Source organism: Bos javanicus, chromosome 12 (genome assembly GCF_032452875.1).
Source record: "Bos javanicus breed banteng chromosome 12, ARS-OSU_banteng_1.0, whole genome shotgun sequence".
NCBI lineage: Eukaryota > Metazoa > Chordata > Mammalia > Artiodactyla > Bovidae > Bos > Bos javanicus.
In genome coordinates this window covers 14,938,460-14,956,985 of record NC_083879.1, presented here as the reverse complement: position 1 = coordinate 14,956,985, position 18,526 = coordinate 14,938,460, and the positions used below count along the sequence as shown (strand labels likewise).

The 18,526-nt window shown below is 41.5% G+C and overlaps 1 protein-coding gene across 1 annotated transcript in view; it reads right to left on the bottom strand.

Annotated features, from left to right (window-relative positions):
- LOC133258126 (collagen alpha-1(I) chain-like) overlaps positions 1-18,526 on the bottom strand; it is a 70,330-nt gene that overhangs the window by 41,540 nt on the left and 10,264 nt on the right. Inside the window, exons 2-3 of the mRNA XM_061434415.1 lie at positions 1,288-1,354; positions 175-328 (exon numbers count right to left, since the gene is read on the bottom strand). Of these exons, the coding sequence (XP_061290399.1) occupies positions 1,321-1,354 (34 nt within the window). The 3' untranslated portion in view covers positions 175-328; positions 1,288-1,320. The remainder of the gene's footprint in view (positions 1-174; positions 329-1,287; positions 1,355-18,526) is intronic.

The following is an 18,526-nucleotide window of genomic DNA, read 5'->3' as shown; positions in this document are numbered from 1 at the left end:
CATAGCTTGGTGATCGGAACGCAACCTCCCATGCCTACAGCAGCACAGATCCATTGCTCCCTCCTCACACTACACGCATGAAAGACACAGTGCTGTTAGCAATGTGGAAACATCAGATGTGATGAGTACAGATGAAAACGACCAACGGTACACACTGTAGATCGGAACTATTACCTTGTTATTTCTTCAGTCCTTACTCTCTCCCCAGTGGCTCAGAAGGCAAAGAATCTGTCTGAAGTGCAGGAGACCAGGGTTTGATCCCTGGGTTGGGAAGATGCCCTGGAGAAGGAAAACAGCAACCCACTCCAGTATTCTTTCCTGGGAAATCCTATGGACAGAGGAGCCTGGTGAGCTATAGTCCATGGGGTCGCAAAGAGTCAGACACAACTGAGCAACTAACACTTTCACTTTTTTTTCACTCTCTCCACCTCACATATGAAATATATTCCATTAATTTTACATTTTTTTAATTAAAAAAATATATATGTATGTATTTGGCTGCACCGGGTCTTCGATCTTCCTTGTGGCATGTGGGATCTTTAGGTGTGGCATGAAAACTCTTAGTTCCAACTTGTGGGATCTGGTTCCCTGGCCAGGAATTGCACCCAGGCCCCCTGCATTGGAAGCACAGAATCTTAGCCACTGGACCACCAGGGAGGAACCATTACATTAATTTTATATCCTTGTAATTGGTGTGTGGAGCCATAAGTTGTGCCCAACTCAACTAAAGAGATTGCCAGTTTAGACATGATGATGAGGGGGTTCATACAAGAATGATATATTATCAGAACTGTATCATCTCATTTTCTGTCTGTTAACCCAAAAGCTCACCAAAAGCCTGAGGCTGAATAAAATGGAATATGATCAATTGACAAGAATTTCACTCTATATATTAACTCTCTTAAAATAGTCCCTTTAAAATGTCTTTCCTTTATGTTTATTTGATATGGGAATTTGTTGTTGTTTTATGTTCGCTCACACATTTTTGCTCTGTGTGACAAAAATGAGCTTGGGGGAAAAATCACAGATTATTATGTCAGGGCTCCCAAATGGTTAGATGACCCTACCCTCCCCGCCCCCCCCCCCCCAAATAACCCTAAGAGTTCTTTGTTTTTCTTATAATTGCTCAGGCTTTAATTCTATTGAAAAATGACTAGAAAAGCCAATCTATGAAACAACTCTTTAGTATTTGATAAATGAGTCAGTCTGATGGGCCTCCACGGTCACATCAGTCATGCTTCTCAGTTAACACTGCATATTTTCACATGGGACAGTCATTAAACAAACCTTTCGACACGATAGGACTTCAGTCATTCTGTCTCATTTCCCAGAAGGAAGAATAATGGAATAAAGCCTGAAGAGGCAAAAGAAAAAGGAAAGTGTATTACACACACACACACACTTCTTTCTAACCTATATGTCTTTGCAACTTAATTTGTTACAAAGAGCTACTATGGCCTATGAAGTGGCCCAAAAAAGCATACAGGAGACATTTATTGCTAAATCCTCAGGACACTTTAATGAGATAGCAGGAGATATTCTGCTAAATAATAATATTATTATTTAGCCCTTAATGATTGGGAAAATTAAGCAAAGTGAGGCTGAAAAATATACCTGATATTACACTACCAATCTGATTTAAAAGGCCAGAACTTGCTTAAATAACCTTGTTTGGGAAAATGAGTCTAAGCAGAGAGTGACCTGGACCAGTAGCTGCCATGTGGATCCATATGTTATTTCCATTCTATTCTAAATAGCACTGCTTTCAACCATAGACTAAGAGAGCTCTGGTACCTCCCAGGAGAAATCAGACTGTCAGGCCTCTCCCTTGGATTACTGTGCACCCCCCGGTGCCCCCCTGCACACACAAGCCCCCACACTCGTGCTCTCTACACAAACCTACCAGCTGCCCACCAGAAAACCAGAAAAAGGTGCTTCAAGACAGGGCTGGAAGGGAAGGCTTCTTGTGGATGGACAACCCTTAGCAGCCATACGAACCCTTCAACAAAATCATCCCTTTGGCTTCACTTCCAAGTTTTGGCTCTGATTCAGATAAATACATAAAACATATATGTTTTGCAGAAAACATAAAAAATACACAGAAATCTTTTTTTTTTAATTATTCATAATCTCACTACCCAGAGTGATATCTGTCAATATTTTGGGATAGTGTAAAACAAAAAATGTTTAAATAGTCATTTGGGTTCCCACTGTACTTAGAATTCTTCTTAATATTTTATTTATTTATTTGGCTACATTGGGACTTAGTTGCTGCACACAGGATCTTCCTAGTGGCTCGAGCTCACTAGCTGTGGCACTCAGGCTTAGTTTCTCTGCATCCATGTGAGATCTTAGTTCCCCAACCAGGAATTGAACCCACATAGCACTGGCAACCCACTCCAGTACTCTTGCCTGGAAAATCCCATGGACAGAGGAGCCTGGTGGGCTGCAGTCCACGGGGTTGCTAAGAGTCAGACACGACTGAATGACTTCACTTTCACTTTTCACTTTCATGCATTGGAGAAGGAAATGGCAACCCACTCCAGTGTTCTTGCCTAGAGAATCCCAGGGATGGGGGAGCCCGGCGGGCTGCTGTCTACGGGGTCGCACAGAGTCGGACACGACTGAAGCGACTTAGCAGCAGCAGCAGCAGCAGCCCTGCACTGCAAGGCAGATTCTTAACCAGGAAGCCCCTGTACTTGCAATTTTGAGTTCTGCTTTATTTTATCTTATTTTTTTGAAACTTTATATTGTGAGCATTCTTGTATCATAAAGCATTCTTTGTAATCACCACACACATCTAGTGCATAAAAAATAATGATTATAGAGATCAAGGAGATACCACAAAGCCAAAGGGGGGAAAAATAAACAATCTTAAAGTTGAAGATGAAAGAATGATTGTTCCTATTACTAATTTTCAAATCCTAAAGGGGAAAAATGTTCAAGAAAAAAATTAGAAACTAGTAAAATAAGAATGGCATTACTTTGATCAACATATAAAATAATGAAAAGATAGCAAAGGCATAATATATAAATATTGAAACTGAGCAGGGCCCTGTGGGGCTCCCAGGCACCGAAGCTTTTCCATTTCCCATTTCTTGTGGGCAAGACTCTAGCCTCCATGGCTTTCCCTAAGTTCCAAAGGGCAGATTGTAACAGTTGCTAATCAGGGGAGGAGCAGCCAAGAAGCCACCTGAGGCAAGATTAAAGGGACTAGAGAAGTTCATCAAGATTGGGAGACCCCCGACCTGAGACAAGATTAAGGGAGTGCAAGCCCTTGTTGTTGTTCAGTCGCTCAGTCATGTCCAACTCTTGGCAACCTCGTGGACTGCATGCAGCACAACAGGCTTCCCTGTCCATCACCATCTCCTGGAGCTTGCTCAAATTCACGTCCATTGAGTCAGTGATGCCATCAAACCCTCTCATCCTCTGTTGTCCTCTTCTCCTCCTGCCTTCAACCTTTTCCAGCATCAGGGTCTTTTCTACTGAGTCGGGTCTTCGTATTAGGTGGCCGTATTGGAGCTTCAGCTTCAGCCTTGCTCACACACTAATCTTGTCAGAGGCCCCACTTATGAATCATTGTTATAAAGTTCAGTTCAGTGCAGTTGCTCAGTCGTGTCTGACTCTTTGCGACCCCATGAATTGCAGCATGCCAGGCCTCCCTGTCCATCACTAACTCCCGGAGTTCACTCAAGCTCATGTCCATCGAGTCGGTGATGACATCTAGCCATTTCATCCTCTGTCGTCCCCTTCTCCTCCTGCTCCCAATCCCTCCCAGCATCAGTCTTTTCCAATGAGTCAACTCTTCGCATGAGGTGGCCAAAATATTGGAGTTTCAGCTTTAGCATCAGTCCTTCTAAAGAACACCCAGGGCTGATCTCCTTTAGAATGGACTGGTTGGATCTCCTTGCAGTCCAAGGGACTCTCAAGAGTCTTCTCCAACACCACAGTTCAAAAGCATCAGTTCTTCGGTGCTCAGCTTTCTTTACAGTCCAACTCTCACATCCATACATGACCCCTGGAAAAACCATAACCTTGACTAGATGGACCTTTGTTGGCAAAGTAATGTCTCTGCTTTTGAATATGCTATCTAGGTTAATTCTAACGTTCCCAAGGAGTAAGTGTCTTTTAATTTCATGGCTGCAATCACCATCTGCAGTGATTTTGGATCCCCCCAAAATGAATTCTGACACTGTTTTCACTGTTTCCCCATCTATTTCCCATGAAGTGATGGGACCAGATGCCATGATCTTCATTTTCTGAATGTTTAGCTTTAAGCCAACTTTTTCACTCTCCACTTTCACTTTCATCAAGAGGCTTTTTAGTTCCTCTTCACTTTGTGCCATAAGGGTGGTGTCATCAAGAGTTGTTATGTTGTTATAAAACCCATCCTCAAATCCTCCCAGGTTGAGACACATAGTTTTTTGAGGCAGGAGCCTGATGTATCTCCCTTTGCCTGGTGAAGTAGTAAAGCTATTCTTTTCTACTTCATCCAAAACTCTGTCTCCAGGAATTGATTTGCTCTGATGTACAAAGAGGCTGAGCTTTCAGTAATACTATTGTTAGGGGATGCACACTGACTGAAACGGCCCACCCTGGCCAGGCATCCTAGTAACCATTTGCATGAGTCATTTTATGACAGAAAGTCCTGGTAAGGAACACGGAACTAATAAGCCATCACCAACAGGGAGAGTTCAGTTCAGTTCAGTTCAGTCACTCAGTTGTGTCTGACTCTTTGCGACCCCATGGATTGCAGCACGCCAGGCCTCCATGTCCATCACCAACTCCCAGAGCTTACTCAAACTCATGTCCATTGAGTCAGTGATGCCATCCAACCATCTCCTCTGCTGTCCCCTTCTCCTCCCGTCTTCAATCTTTCCCAGCATCAGAATCTTTTCCAATAAGTCAGTTCTTCACATCAGGTGACCACAGTATTGGAGTTTCAGCTTCAGTCCTTCCAATGAATATTCAGGACTGATTTCCTTTAGGATGGACTGGTTGGATCTCCTTGCAGTCCAAGTGACTGTCAACAGTCTTCTCCAACACTACAGTTCAAATGCATCAATTCTTCAGCGCTCAGCTTTCTTTACAGTCCAACTCTCACATCCATACATGACTATTGGAAAAACCACATCTTAGACTAGACGGATCTTTGTTGGCCACGTAGTGTCTCTGCTTTTTAATGGGCTGTCTAGGTTGGTCATAACTTTTCTTCCAAGGAGCAAGTGCTCAGAGATGCTCGGAGGGCTCAAACTTTGTGTGCACCAGGACCCAGAGACGCCACAGAGACTGAGACAGAACTGTGTTTGAGTGTCTCCTGCAGAGTTACGGGTCAGCAGTGGACTGCTGCAGGGGTAGGGGCTTTGGGTGCAGTGGCCTCGGTATGGCATAAGCCCTCTTGGAGGAGGTCACCGTTAACCCCACCATAGAGCCGCCAGAACTTACACAGGCCTCGGGAGACAGACTCTTGGAGGGCACAGAGAGAACCTTGTGCACCAGGCCCCAGGAGAAAGGAGCAGTGACCCCACAAGAGACTGACCCAGACTTGCCTGTGAGCATCCAGGAGTCTCCGGCAGAGGCATGGGTCAGTGGTGGCCTGCTGTGGGGTTGGGGGCACCGAGTGTAGCAGTGCAGGCATGGGACCTTTTGAAGGAGGTCACCATTATCTTCATTACCTCCACCATAATTTGGCCCCAGGTATTTTCCAGGCAAGAATACTGGAGTGGGTGGCCATTTCCTTCTCCAGAAATATCAGGGAGGGAACACAGCCCCACTCATTAACAGATAATTGGATTAAAATTTACTGAGCATGGCCTCACCCATCAGAACAAGACCCAGTTTCCCCTCAATCAGTCTCTCCTATCAGGAAGCTTCCATAAGCCTCTTATACTTCCCCATCAGAGGGCAGACAGACTGAAAACCACAATCACAGAAAACTAACCAATCTGATCACATGTACCACAGCCTTGTCTAACTCAATGGAACTATGAGCCATGCCATGTAGGCTCACCCAAGACGGACAGGTCTTGGTGGAGAGTTCTGACAAAACGTGGTCCACTGGAGAAGGGAATGGCAAACCACTTCAGTATTCTTGCCTTGAGAACCCCATGAACAGTATGAAAAGGCAAAAAGATAGGATACTGAAAGATGAACTCCCCAGGTCAGTAGGTACCCAATATGCTACTGGAGAAGAGTGGAGAAAAAACTCCAGAAAGAATGAAGAGACAGAGCCAAAGCAACAACACCTAGTTGTGGATGTAACTGGTGATGGAAGTAAAGTCTGATGCTGTAAAGAGCAATATTGCATAGGAAGCTGGAATATTAGGTCCATGAATGAAGGTAAATTGGAAGTGGTCAAACAGGAGATGGCAAGAGTGAACATCAACATTTTAGGAATCAGCGAACTAAAATGGACTGAAATGAGTGAATTTAACTCAGATGACCATTATATCTACTACTGTGGGCAAGAATCCTTTAGAAGAAATGGAGTAGTCATCATAGTCAACAAAAGAGTCTGAAATGCAGTACTTGGATGCAATCTCAAAAACGACAGAATGATCTCTGCTCATTTCCAAGGCAAACCATTCAATGTCATGATAATCCAAGTCTATGCCCTGACCAGTAATGCTGAAGAAACTGAAGTTGAACAGTTATATGAAGACCTACAGGACCTTCTAGAACTAACACCTGAAAGAGACGTCCTTTTCATTACAGGGGACTGGAATGCAAAGGTAGGAAGTCAAGAAATACCTGGAGTAACAGGCAAATTTGGCCTTGGAGTACAGAATGAAGCAAGGCAAAAGCTAATAGAGTTTTGCCAAGAGAACACACTGGTCATAGGGAGAGATCAGGATCAAAAGGAGACACCATGTGTCCAATCACCTCCCAGAATCCTTCTCTCTGGCATCCATCTTGGCTGAGTGATGCATGCCCCACCAGGAAGGACTCTAAGTCAGAATGATTGGCTAAAGACCACCTGGAAACTAATCCCATCACCATAAGACCCGAGACTGCAAGCCAGGACTGTGGCAGAGCAGTCCTCCTTGGTTCCCTTACCCTACTGCTCTCCATCTGGGCGCCCCTTCCCAATAAATCTCTTGCTTCGTCAGCACAAGTGCCTCCTCGGACAATACATTTCTAAGTGTTAGACAAGAGCCCACTTCTGGGCCCTGGAAGGTGTCCCCCTTCCTGCAACACTATCAAGAAAATAATTATTATTGTGCAGCACCAAATTATATTGGTAAGGTTAATTAAGGTAGTTTTATTAAATAATAAAGGCTTTCCAGGTGGTGCTAGTGGTAAAGAACCTGTCTGCCAATGGAGAGACATCAGAGGCATAGGTTTAATCCCTGGGTTGGGAGGATCTCCTGGAGGAGGACATGGCATCCACTCCAGGATTCTTGCCTGGAGAATCCCAAGGACAGAGGAGCCTGGTGGCCTACAGGCCACAGGGTCACAAAGAGTTGGACAGAATTCAAGTGACTTAGCACGCACACATTAAATAATGAAAGGGAAAGGCCTACATTTTAAAAAGATGCCTAGAGAAAATATGCATAAAGGATCTCATTATTTGTGAGTATGGTATTATTATTTTTTTTAATTGACTAGTATATTTGTTTATTTTTGGCTGTGCTGGGTCTTTGTTGCTGCGTGGGCTTTCTGTAGTTGTGGTGAGCAGGGGCCACTCTCGCTGCGGTTCACAGACTTCTCATTGCAGTGGCTTTTCTTGTTGTGGACAATGGCTGCAGGCTCATGCGCTTCAATAGTTGTGGTGCACGGGCTTAGTAGCTCCACACCTGTGGGATCTTCAGGGACTAGGCATCAAACCCATGTCTCCAGCATTGGCAGGTGGATTCTTAATCACTGGACCACCAGGGAAGTCCTGAGTATGATATTTTTAACAGAGCACTGCAACTTCTGACATGAGATTTCCTACGTGAGCTTTATGAGGACTTAGGAAAAAAAGGTGGACAGTATGTTAATCAGATCAGATCAGATCAGTCGTTCAGTCCTGTCCGACTCTTTGCAATCCCATGAATTGCAGCACACCAGGCCTCCCTGTCCATCACCAACTCCCAGAGTTCACTCAGACTCACCTCCATCGAGTCAGTGATGCCATCCAGCCATCTCATCCTCTGTCGTCGCCTTCTCCTCCTGCCCTCAATTCCTCCCAGCATCAGTCTTTTCCAATGAGCCAACTCTTCGCATGAGGTGGCCAAAGTACTGGAGTTTCAGCTTTAGCATCATTCCTTCCAAAGAAGTCCCAGGGCTGATCTCCTTCAGAATGGACTGGTTGGATCTCCTTGCAGTCCAAGGGACTCTCAAGAGTCTTCTCCAACACCACAGTTCAAAAGCATCAATTCTTTGGCGCTCAGCCTTCTTCACAGTCCAACTCTCACATCCATACATGACCACAGGAAAAACCATAGCCTTGACTAGACAAACCTTTGTTGGCAAAGTAATGTCTCTGCTTTTGAATATGCTATCTAGGTTGGTCATAACTTTCCTTCCAAGGAGCAAGCGTCTTTTAATTTCATGGCTGCAGTCACCATCTGCAGTGATTTTGGAGCCCAGAAAAATAAAGTCTGACACTGTTTCCACTGTTTCCCCATCTATTTCCCATGAAGTGGTGGGACCGGATGCCATGATCTTCGTTTTCTGAATGTTGAGCTTTAAGCCAACTTTTTCACTCTCCTCTTTCACTTTCATCAAGAGGCTTCTGAGTTCCTCTTCACTTTCTGCCATAAGGGTGGTGTCATCTGCATATCTGAGGTTATTGATATTTCTCCCGGCAATCTTGATTCCAGCTTGTGTTTCTTCCAGTCCAGCATTTCTCATGATGTACTCTGCATATAAGTTAAATAAACAGGGTGACAATATACAGCCTTGACGAACTCCTTTTCCTATTTGGAACCAGTCTGCTGTTCCATGTCCAGTTCTAACTGTTGCTTCCTGACCTGCATACAAATTTCTCAAGAGGCAGATCAGGTGGTCTGGTATTCCCATCTCTTGAAGAATTTTCCACAGTTTCTTGTGATCCACACAGTCAAAGGCTTTGGCATAGTCAATACAGCAGAAATAGATGTTTTTCTGGAACTCTCTTGCTTTTTCCATGATCCAGCGGATGTTGGCAATTTGATCTCTGGTTCCTCTGCCTTTTCTAAAACGAGCTTGAACATCAGGAAGTTCATGGTTCACATATTGCTGAAGCCTGGCTTGGAGAATTTTGAGCATTACTTTACTAGTATGTGAGATGAGTTAATTGTGCAGTAGTTTGAGCATTCTTTGGCATTGCCTTTCTTTGGGATTGGAATGAAAACTGACCTTTTCCAGTCCTGTGGCCACTGCTGAGTCTTCCAAATTTGCTGGCATATTGAGTGCAGCACTTTCACAGCATCATCTTTCAGGATTTGAAATAGCTCAACTAGAATTCCATCACCTCCACTAGCTTTGTTCATAGTGATGCTTTCTAAGGCCCACTTGACTTCACATTCCAGGATGTCTGGCTCTAGGTGAGTGATCACACCATCGTGATTATCTTGGCCATGAAGATCTTTTTTGTACAGTTCTTCTGTGTATTCTTGCCATCTCTTCTTAATATCTTCTGCTTCTGTTAGGTCCATACCATTTCTGTCCTTTATCGAGCTCGTCTTTGCACGAAATTTTCCTTTGGTATCTCTGCTTTTCTTGAAGAGATACCTAGTCTTTCCCATTCTGTTGTTTTCCTCTATTTCTTTGCACTGATCACTGAAGAAGGCTTTCTTATCTCTTCTTGCTATTCTTTGGAACTCTGCATTCAGATGTTTATATCTTTCCTTTTCTCCTTTGCTTTTTGCTTCTCTTCTTTTCACAGCTATTTGTAAGGCCTCCCCAGACAGCCATTTTGCTTTTTTGCATTTCTTTTCTATGGGGATGGTCTTGATCCCTGTCTCCTGTACAATGTCATGAACCGCAGTCCATAGTTTATCAGGCACTCTATCTATCAGATCTAGGCCCTTAAATCTATTTCTCACTTCCACTGTATAATCATAAGGGATTTGATTTAGGTCGTACCTGAATGGTCTAGTGGTTTTCCCTACTTTCTTCAATTTAAGTCTGAATTTGGCAATAAGGAGTTCATGGTCTGAGCCACAGTCAGCTCCTGGTCTTGTTTTTGCTGACTGTATAGAGCTTCTCCATCTTTGGCTGCAAAGAATATAATCAATCTGATTTCAGTGTTGACCATCTGGTGATGTCCATGTATAGAGTCTTCTCTTGTGTTGTTGGAAGAGGGTGTTTGTTATGAGTAGTGCATTTTCTTGGCAAAACTCTATTAGTCTTTGCCCTGCTTCATTCTGTATTCCAAGGCCAAATTTGCCTGTTACTCCAGGTGTTTCTTGATTTCCTACTTTTGCATTCCAGTCCCCTATAATGAAAAGGACATCTTTTTTGGGGTGTTAGTTCTAAAAGGTCTTGTAGGTCTTAATACAATCATTCAACTTCAGCTTCTTCAGCATTACTGGTTGGGGCATAGACTTGGATTACTGTGATATTGAATGGTTTGCCTTGGAAACGAACAGAGATCATTCTTTTTGAGATTGCATCCAAGTACTGCATTTCAGACTGTTTTGTTGACCATGATGGCCACTCCATTTCTTCTGAGGGATTCCTGCCCACAGTAGTGGATATAATGGTCATCTGAGTTAAATTCACCCATTCCAGTCCATTTCAGTTTGCTGATTCCTAGAATGTCGACATTCACTCTTGCCATCTCTTGACCACTTCCAATTTGCCTTGATTCATGGACCTGACATTCCAGGTTCCTACGCAATATTGCTCTTTACAGCATCAGACCTTGCTTCTATCACCAGTCACATCCACAGCTGGGTATTCTTTTTGCTTTGGTCCCATCCCTTCATTCTTTCTGGAGTTATTTCTCCACTGATCTCCAGTAGCATATTGGGCACCTACTGACCTGGGGAGTTTCTCTTTCAATATCCTATCATTTTGCCTTTTCATACTGTTCATGGGGTTCTCAAGGCAAGAATACTGACGTGGTTTGCCATTCCTTTCTCCAGTGGGCCACATTCTGTCAGATCTCTCCACGATGACCCACCCGTCTTGGGTTGCCCCACAGGCATGGCTTAGTTTCATTGAGTTAGACAAGGCTGTGGTCCTAGTGTGATTAGATTCACTAGTTTTCTGTGAGTACGGTTTCAGTGTGTTTGCCCTCTGATGCCCTCTTGTAACACCTACCGTCTTACTTGGGTTTCTCTTACCTTGGGCATGGGGTATCTCTTCACGGCTGCTCCAGCAAAGCGCAGCCAATACTCCTTACCTTGTATCTCCTCGTCCAAGCATGTTAATAGCATTATGTTAATAAAAAGTTCTTAAAGAGATGGGAATATCAAACCATCTTACCTGTCTCCTGAGAAATCTGTATGCAGGTCAAGAAGCAACAGTTAGAACCAGGTGTGGAACAACAGACTGGTTCCGAATTGGGAAAAGAGTACATCAAGGCTATTTAACTTCTATGCAGAGTACATCATGCAAAATACCAGGCTGGATGAAGCAAAAGCTGGAATCAAGATTGCCAGGAGAAAAATCAACAACCTCAGATATGCAGATGACACCACCCTTATGGCAGAAAGTGAAGAGAAACTGAAGAGCCTCTTGATGAAGGTGAAAGAAGAGAGTGAAAAAGTTGGCTTAAAATTCAATGTTCAGAAAACTAAGATCATGGCATCCAGTCCCATCACTTCATGACAAATAGATGGGCAAACAATGGAAACAGTGACAGACTTAATTTTCTTGGGCTCCAAAATCACTGCAGATGGTAACTGCAGCCATGAAATTAAAAGACACTTACTCCTTGGAAGGAAAGTTATGACCAACCTAGATAGCATATTCAAAAGCAGAGACATTACTTTGCCAACAAAGGTCCATCTAGTCAAGGCTATGGTTTTTCCCGTGGTCATGTATGGATGTGAGAGTTGGATTGTGAAGAAAGCTGAGTGCCAAAGAACTGATGCTTTTGAACTGCGGTGTTGGAGAAGACTCTTGAGAGTCCCTTGGACTGCAAGGAGATCCAACCAGTCCATTCCGAAGGAAATCACTACTGAATATTCATTGGAAGAACTGATGCTAAAGCTGAAACTCCAATACTTTTGTCACCTGATGTGAAGAACTGACTCATTGGAAAAGACCCTGAAGCTGGGAAAGGTTGAAGGCAGAAGAAGGGGATGATAGAGGATGAGATGGTTGCATGGCATCATCAACTCAATGGACATGAGTTTGAGCAAGCTCTGGTAGTTGGTCATGGACAGGGAAGCCTGGTGTGCTGCAGGCCGTGGAGTCTCAAAGAGTCAGACACGACTGAGGGAGTGAACTGAATTGAATTGATGTTGAATTGATGTTAACAGCAGAACTGTCCAATTCCTCCCCCTGGCCCTCACCAAAGAGTATTCTCAAGGACAAAAAAAAAAAAAAAGGTGGTAATATTTAACCTCTCACAAAATATTTTGTGTTCACTGGAGATTGATCCTGATACTACCAGCCTTTCCCTTTGCTTCAGAGCTATCTCCCACTTCCCAATTACAGCCAAGGGGGTGGGCTGGACCTGCGCTACAGCTGGGAGGAAAGAGCTCAGATAAAGGACTTGGAGACTGTGGTTTACTGCTAAGAGGATGGGCTGTGGAGACAACTGCATTCCAATGCCAAGTTGTCACTTGTAGCTATGTCACCTGAGCAAGTCACCCAAACGGTCTGCAACTCCATTTCCCCATTTATATAGTAGAGGTAATAAAATCTATTTCTCAACAGATGTTTCATGAAAGTTGGTTACTGTCATTTATACTTTATATTTTATGTTTTCACATATTTCTACTGTCCCTTTTTTGACCATGGAATTGTAGTTCATTTCAACAGTGATTCTGGCTTCTTGTTTTTTTGTTTCGGCTTTACTATAAATTCACTGGACTTGTGTTATGGTAAGCTGGAAAGTATCCTTCCATCCTTGTCATTTGATGTTTAATAAAGCTCATATATGGCACTAATACTACTCTTTAAACATTCATTAAACAAAAGTCCCTAAATAAACTTTTTATTGAAAGTCTAACATTGTGCTAAGCACTATGCCAAATGATGTGGCTAGAAATTAATAAATCCTGGCTGGATGAGAAGGTTAGAAAATTGTCTAAATATATTTAGAAAAAGGCTTAGGCAAATATTTTTAAAATGTATAATGGATGAGGCTAATATAAAAGTAGATTTCTAGTTGTAATATGAGTTAAAGACATTGGCTTAATTTCAAGAAGCTTTCTGATAGAGTAAAGAATATGAATTAAGAATTTGGAAAAGCAAAGTGGAGTATTAATCAGGAGATTTTGTTTTCAGCCCAGGCATTAGTGATACAATTTTGAGCAGGACATTTAATTTTTCAGGACTTTAGTTTCTTTACTTATAAAAGAGGATTTGGAGGTTACAAACTGAAAAAAAAAAAAAAATCTTCTACAGAACTCATGGACTCAAGGGGAAATCACAATGGAAATGATAACATTTTTATATGTACAACAACATATCAAAACTTGGGGGTAATTAGAAAGGTAATAGTAATTAGAATGAAATGCATATGTGTAAATGAATTTATTTAAAATATAAGACAGCTTGAGCTACATGTTTAATTCATAAAACTAGGGTTAAACAAAGTAGAAAAGGAAAATAATGAAATTAACTATGGAAATTAAGGAAACAGTAGAAAAGAATAGAAATATAGATGATCAATAATACCAAAGGCTGGTTTTTGGAAATAAGCCAGACAAGGCAATTTATGGAAAGAAAATAATGGGCCAATCTCATTTACGAATTCAGATGCAAACTTTCTGAACTGACTACTAACAAATCATGTGCAAAAATGAATGAAAAATACATTGTGATCAGAGGTAGAGCTACTATGGAAAACAATATAGCAGTTCTTCCACAAATTAAAAATAGAATCGCCATATGATCTAGCAACCCCATTTCTGGTCATATATCCAAAAGAACTCAAAGCAGGATCTCAAAGATATATCTGCATACTTATGTTCATTACAGCACTATTCACAATAGCCAAGAGGTGTAAGTAACTTGAATGTCCATAAACAGATGAGTGGATAAAGAAAAGTGGATAATTACACACAACGGACTCCTTTTTTTTTGGCTGCTCTAGGTCTTTGTTGCTGCGCTTGGGCGTTCTCTAGTTGTGGCACGCAGGCCTCTTAATGCGGTGGCTTCTCTTGTTTTGGAGCACCGGCTCTAGGGCATGTGGGCTTCAGTAGTTGAAGCGTGTGGGCTTAGTTCCTCCTGAGGCATGTGGAATCTTTCTGGACCAGGGATTGAACTTTTGTCCCCTGCATTGGAAGGCAGATTCTTAACCACTGGACCACCAGGGAAGTCCCCCTAATGTACTTTTGATGGCAGACTCTCCATAATATAGTTCTTACTGTATCTGTCATGCAGACCACTCAACTCTGTATCAGGGTTATTGCCATTAGGAAATCAGCTTAGGTTTCAGCAGAAGACAGTAATGATAGAAAATGATGTTCAAGAGTTTAGGTTCTGTTATGTCTGGGCTTCCTCTTTCTTTGAAGAAGACAAGACTTCCTGTCCACCTACTCTCCTCATCCCAAATAAATAAAAATTAGGCAGCCAATTCAGAGAGAAAGGTGGGTCCCTTAGAGACAAAGAGATCTGTTTACTCTTCCAGAGACCTCTCCCAGGTGCTTTCCAACCACCCAAAGGCACCAAAGAATTCTGTGTTATTTCTATTTTCACGCAGCCTTTGAAGAATTCTGTATGTGATCTCAGTACCCTTAAATAAGTTCTTGCTCCACGACTCACTCTATTACTTTTTTTTCTCCCCCCCCCTTACTTTTTGATAACCTGATTATGTCATATTTTTGCTGGTTGTAGAAGTGTGATGAGTTGACTGAAATGTATATTATAATCATTCTAGAATAGTCTAAGGTATGTAGGCAAACATGCCTTTTCTGTTCCACACTAAAAATGACTTCCAGTTTAGGCAAGTCCTTAATAAATGTTTGTGGGCTGAGAGACCTCAATGAAACAATAGCTTTTTTATTATCTTTGCTATTAGAAGAAAGCAATGACGGAATTCTTCCAAAATAGTAGATAAAGTATAGCAGACTTAGACGTCCACTTCAATAGAGTTACATGCCTAGACTTTTTCTCTTTTGGTTTAGACCAAATTGTAAATGATTTGCCATCCCTCATGCACACATTGTAGTGTGGGGATGGGGGAACCCAGTGGGGTTGACTGGGAGGTTTGAGATGGTTGTAGAATGCAAACTGCTCAGGGGACAAGCATATGCAGATAATCAGGCAGTGGCTGTCCCTGAAATACTGATCAAAATGCACTTTAATTTGTGCAATAGACTTCAGGTTCTGCTCTCATCCTGTTTCCCTGTTGAAAACGGGACTCCAGTTCATGTTTTAAAAATTTCGTTTTAGCAACCTACATGTCCATTGACAGATGAATGGATAAGGAAGATATGGTACTTATGCACAATGGAATATTAGCCATAAAAAGGAACGAAAAACTTCATTTCAAAGCTTTAAAGGTGAGTCTGATAACATTGCTTTTATTTACTTTTTAAACATAATCCCCCTTTCTAGTTTTTCTGCTTATGGAATGTTCTGTCACCATATAGATAATGGGCTGCCATAGAATAAAATTGATTAATGTTAAACATATGAGATACAGACATAGTTTTTTTCAGTGCTTGGCTGTTGGCTATCATGTCATTTGTCAGAGGATAAGTAGCCTCAAAGAACACTTTTGGATGTTGTTATTGTCTCCGCTTTCTGCTAAGTTTAGTATATTTCCCTGGTCTTACTAGTAATATTGCTAGATTTAGTTACACCAGGAACATAGAGGCTTTTTGCCTCCCGAACGTCTGCCATTAAAAAAAATGAACAAAAGCAAAAACCCAACAACTGAAAATTAGACAAGCAGCAAAACTCATACGTTTACTCAGAATCAATTATCATACTAAAGAGCCATAACTGCAGGTTTTCTTTACATCTGTACTGGGCACCACCATATGCTCATTCCCCAGCAGATGTATGCATCAGTGAGGCATCATGGTTTCTAAACTATCATGTTGCTATTGTGTTACATTAGAATTCTTTTTATCTAATTTCCAAAGATTCATATGGTGCCTATATGTAATTGCTGGATTAAGACATGTTTGCAATGACTTAGAAGTCTCTGGTTACCTTCAACCTGGAGGAAAAATATCTTTGGTGAAACGTGAACCAAATTGTTCTCCTGCTGCTTTCCATTTGCTCTTTGTTTACAATAAAGTTACATAAATACACCTTTGAGCCGGTGGTGAGGGTCCATGGTAAGGCTGGCCTTCTTTTGTGCCCTCATTGATACATAAAAGAGCACCGCCTAGGCAATTTTGTCTCCTTAAAAAACAGGTAGTAGATATTCAACTAATGATATTGAACTTCAGTCAGTCTTATTATTTCATATTCCTAGTTCTAAGGAGAGCTTCCCTTTTCTCCCCCAGGTGGCTTAAAATTCAAGATTAAATATCATCTTACTAGGAAAGGGTAGGGGGGATGTAGATCTCTTAAGGCAGAGTCAGTGACTTCTAGGAAAGATGAGTGGACCCTTAGAAGAACACATTGGAAGTATGATAGCTTGTGAAGAACTTTTGTCTGAGTGTGGTGCTGACTTCCACTCTTCTCCTGTGATAAGTCCATCTTCGCTGGTTAATGAATTAAAGAAACTCCTGGGGAGGCGATTTTTGACAATGGAATTCCTTCTGGAGGATCTGTCTTTAGGCAGATAAGGGGAGTTCAGAGAAAGCCTCTTCTTGCACTTGCTGTTTTTTAAGTGCCTACATCACAAAATATTAATATACCAAAGTAGCATATTTTGGGAGTGGTATGCCATGCTACACTTCACAATCATAAGTAAAAGGAAATAGTGTTTCATATGGAGGCAAATGCAAAAATAATAGCAGAACCCTCATTTGGTATTAATACTTCAAAATGGAAGATTTTTTTTTAAACTATTTTATTATTTATTTATTTGGCTGCATTGGGTCAGTTGCAGCACACAGGATCTTCATTGCATCGTGCTGGATATTTCGTTGCAGCATATGGACTCTCTAGTTGTGGTGCATGGCCTCAGTAATTGCACAGGTTTAGTTGCTCCATGGCAAGTGGGATCTTAGTTTCCCCGACGAAGGATGAATCCAAGTCTGCGGCATTACAAGGCAGATTCTTAACCACTAGACCACCAGGGAAGTCCCCCAAATGGAAGTTTTGACCAATGAACAGGTAGTAAGTTTTTTAGATGCGTTAATCATTTTATCTGAAATTATTCATTGTAGTCTTTGTGTGAGCTCTGTGATGAGTCATGCCAAGTTAAGTTTCTTAGATAGTAGTTCTGGAGCTCATCTGAGAGGAAGAAGCACCTGAATTCTCCATATCCTGAAGCCAGGATGTAAGGAATGAATCTCCAGAATCCACAGAGACTAAGGACCTCAGTTCTCAACAGTATTTAACATGATGCCCTATCCCTAAACAAAGGCAAAGCTATCAGAAAAGGAGATGCAGATTCAACTTGCATCTTCTTACCATTTTCACTGAACTTTGCTTCTTACAAAAAAAAAAATGCTTTGGGCATGATGTTCCGTGAAAAAGAGTAGTCAGAAAATTATCATAAGTTTAGTTTGGGCAAGGAGAATTTTTCAGAGATCAAGTAAAGAACAGAGAAGGAAATGTAATACCATTGGATGCCCTTGACTGAAATTTTAATAGTGAGCTTGTTTCTTACTGTCATAATTTCTGAACCTGCTGTTCTGCAGAAACATCCTGTGAAAAGTTCAGTAGTGAAAGTTCATGTGATAAATTATATCGACAATATTATTGCAAAATGTGGGATCTAAGAAATTCTTTACAAGTACTTATTGAGTTCCTATCATATGCTTGACAGAATAAAGAGAACTTACATCCTTTTTCAAGATGCTTTTCACTGGAAGTATTCTTTTCAAAATGCTGTTTTTCTTTTATTAAGTAATTGAGGATCAACAATGGGGTAAAACAGTACTATCCCATTTTAATAAAAATGTATATTGATAGAATTGTAATCCAACAACTATTTTTTGTGTGTTACTTATACATTGGATAAAAGGGGTGTTTAGAAACTCTTTAAAACATCAAAGTTAAACCACTGAGTTGGCATTATGGCATGATCCCATTCCTGTCTATAAATAACTGGAGCAAGAAAGCACCTGAACCTTCACTTCTAGTTTTTGACGGAAAGCTTTGCTGGCATCCTTGCAATTAACTTTCTGTTTAACTCCGTGAAGGGGCTGAGTCAGCTATACATTTAATTTCTTGAATTTGACAAGTGTGTATACACTGCATGTATTAAATCAGTTTTGTTAGGCTCTTTTCTCTAAATCCTATCTCATGCTTTTCTCTGAAATTCCAACCTTTCCCCTTTAACTGTTCTAATTATATCACTTAC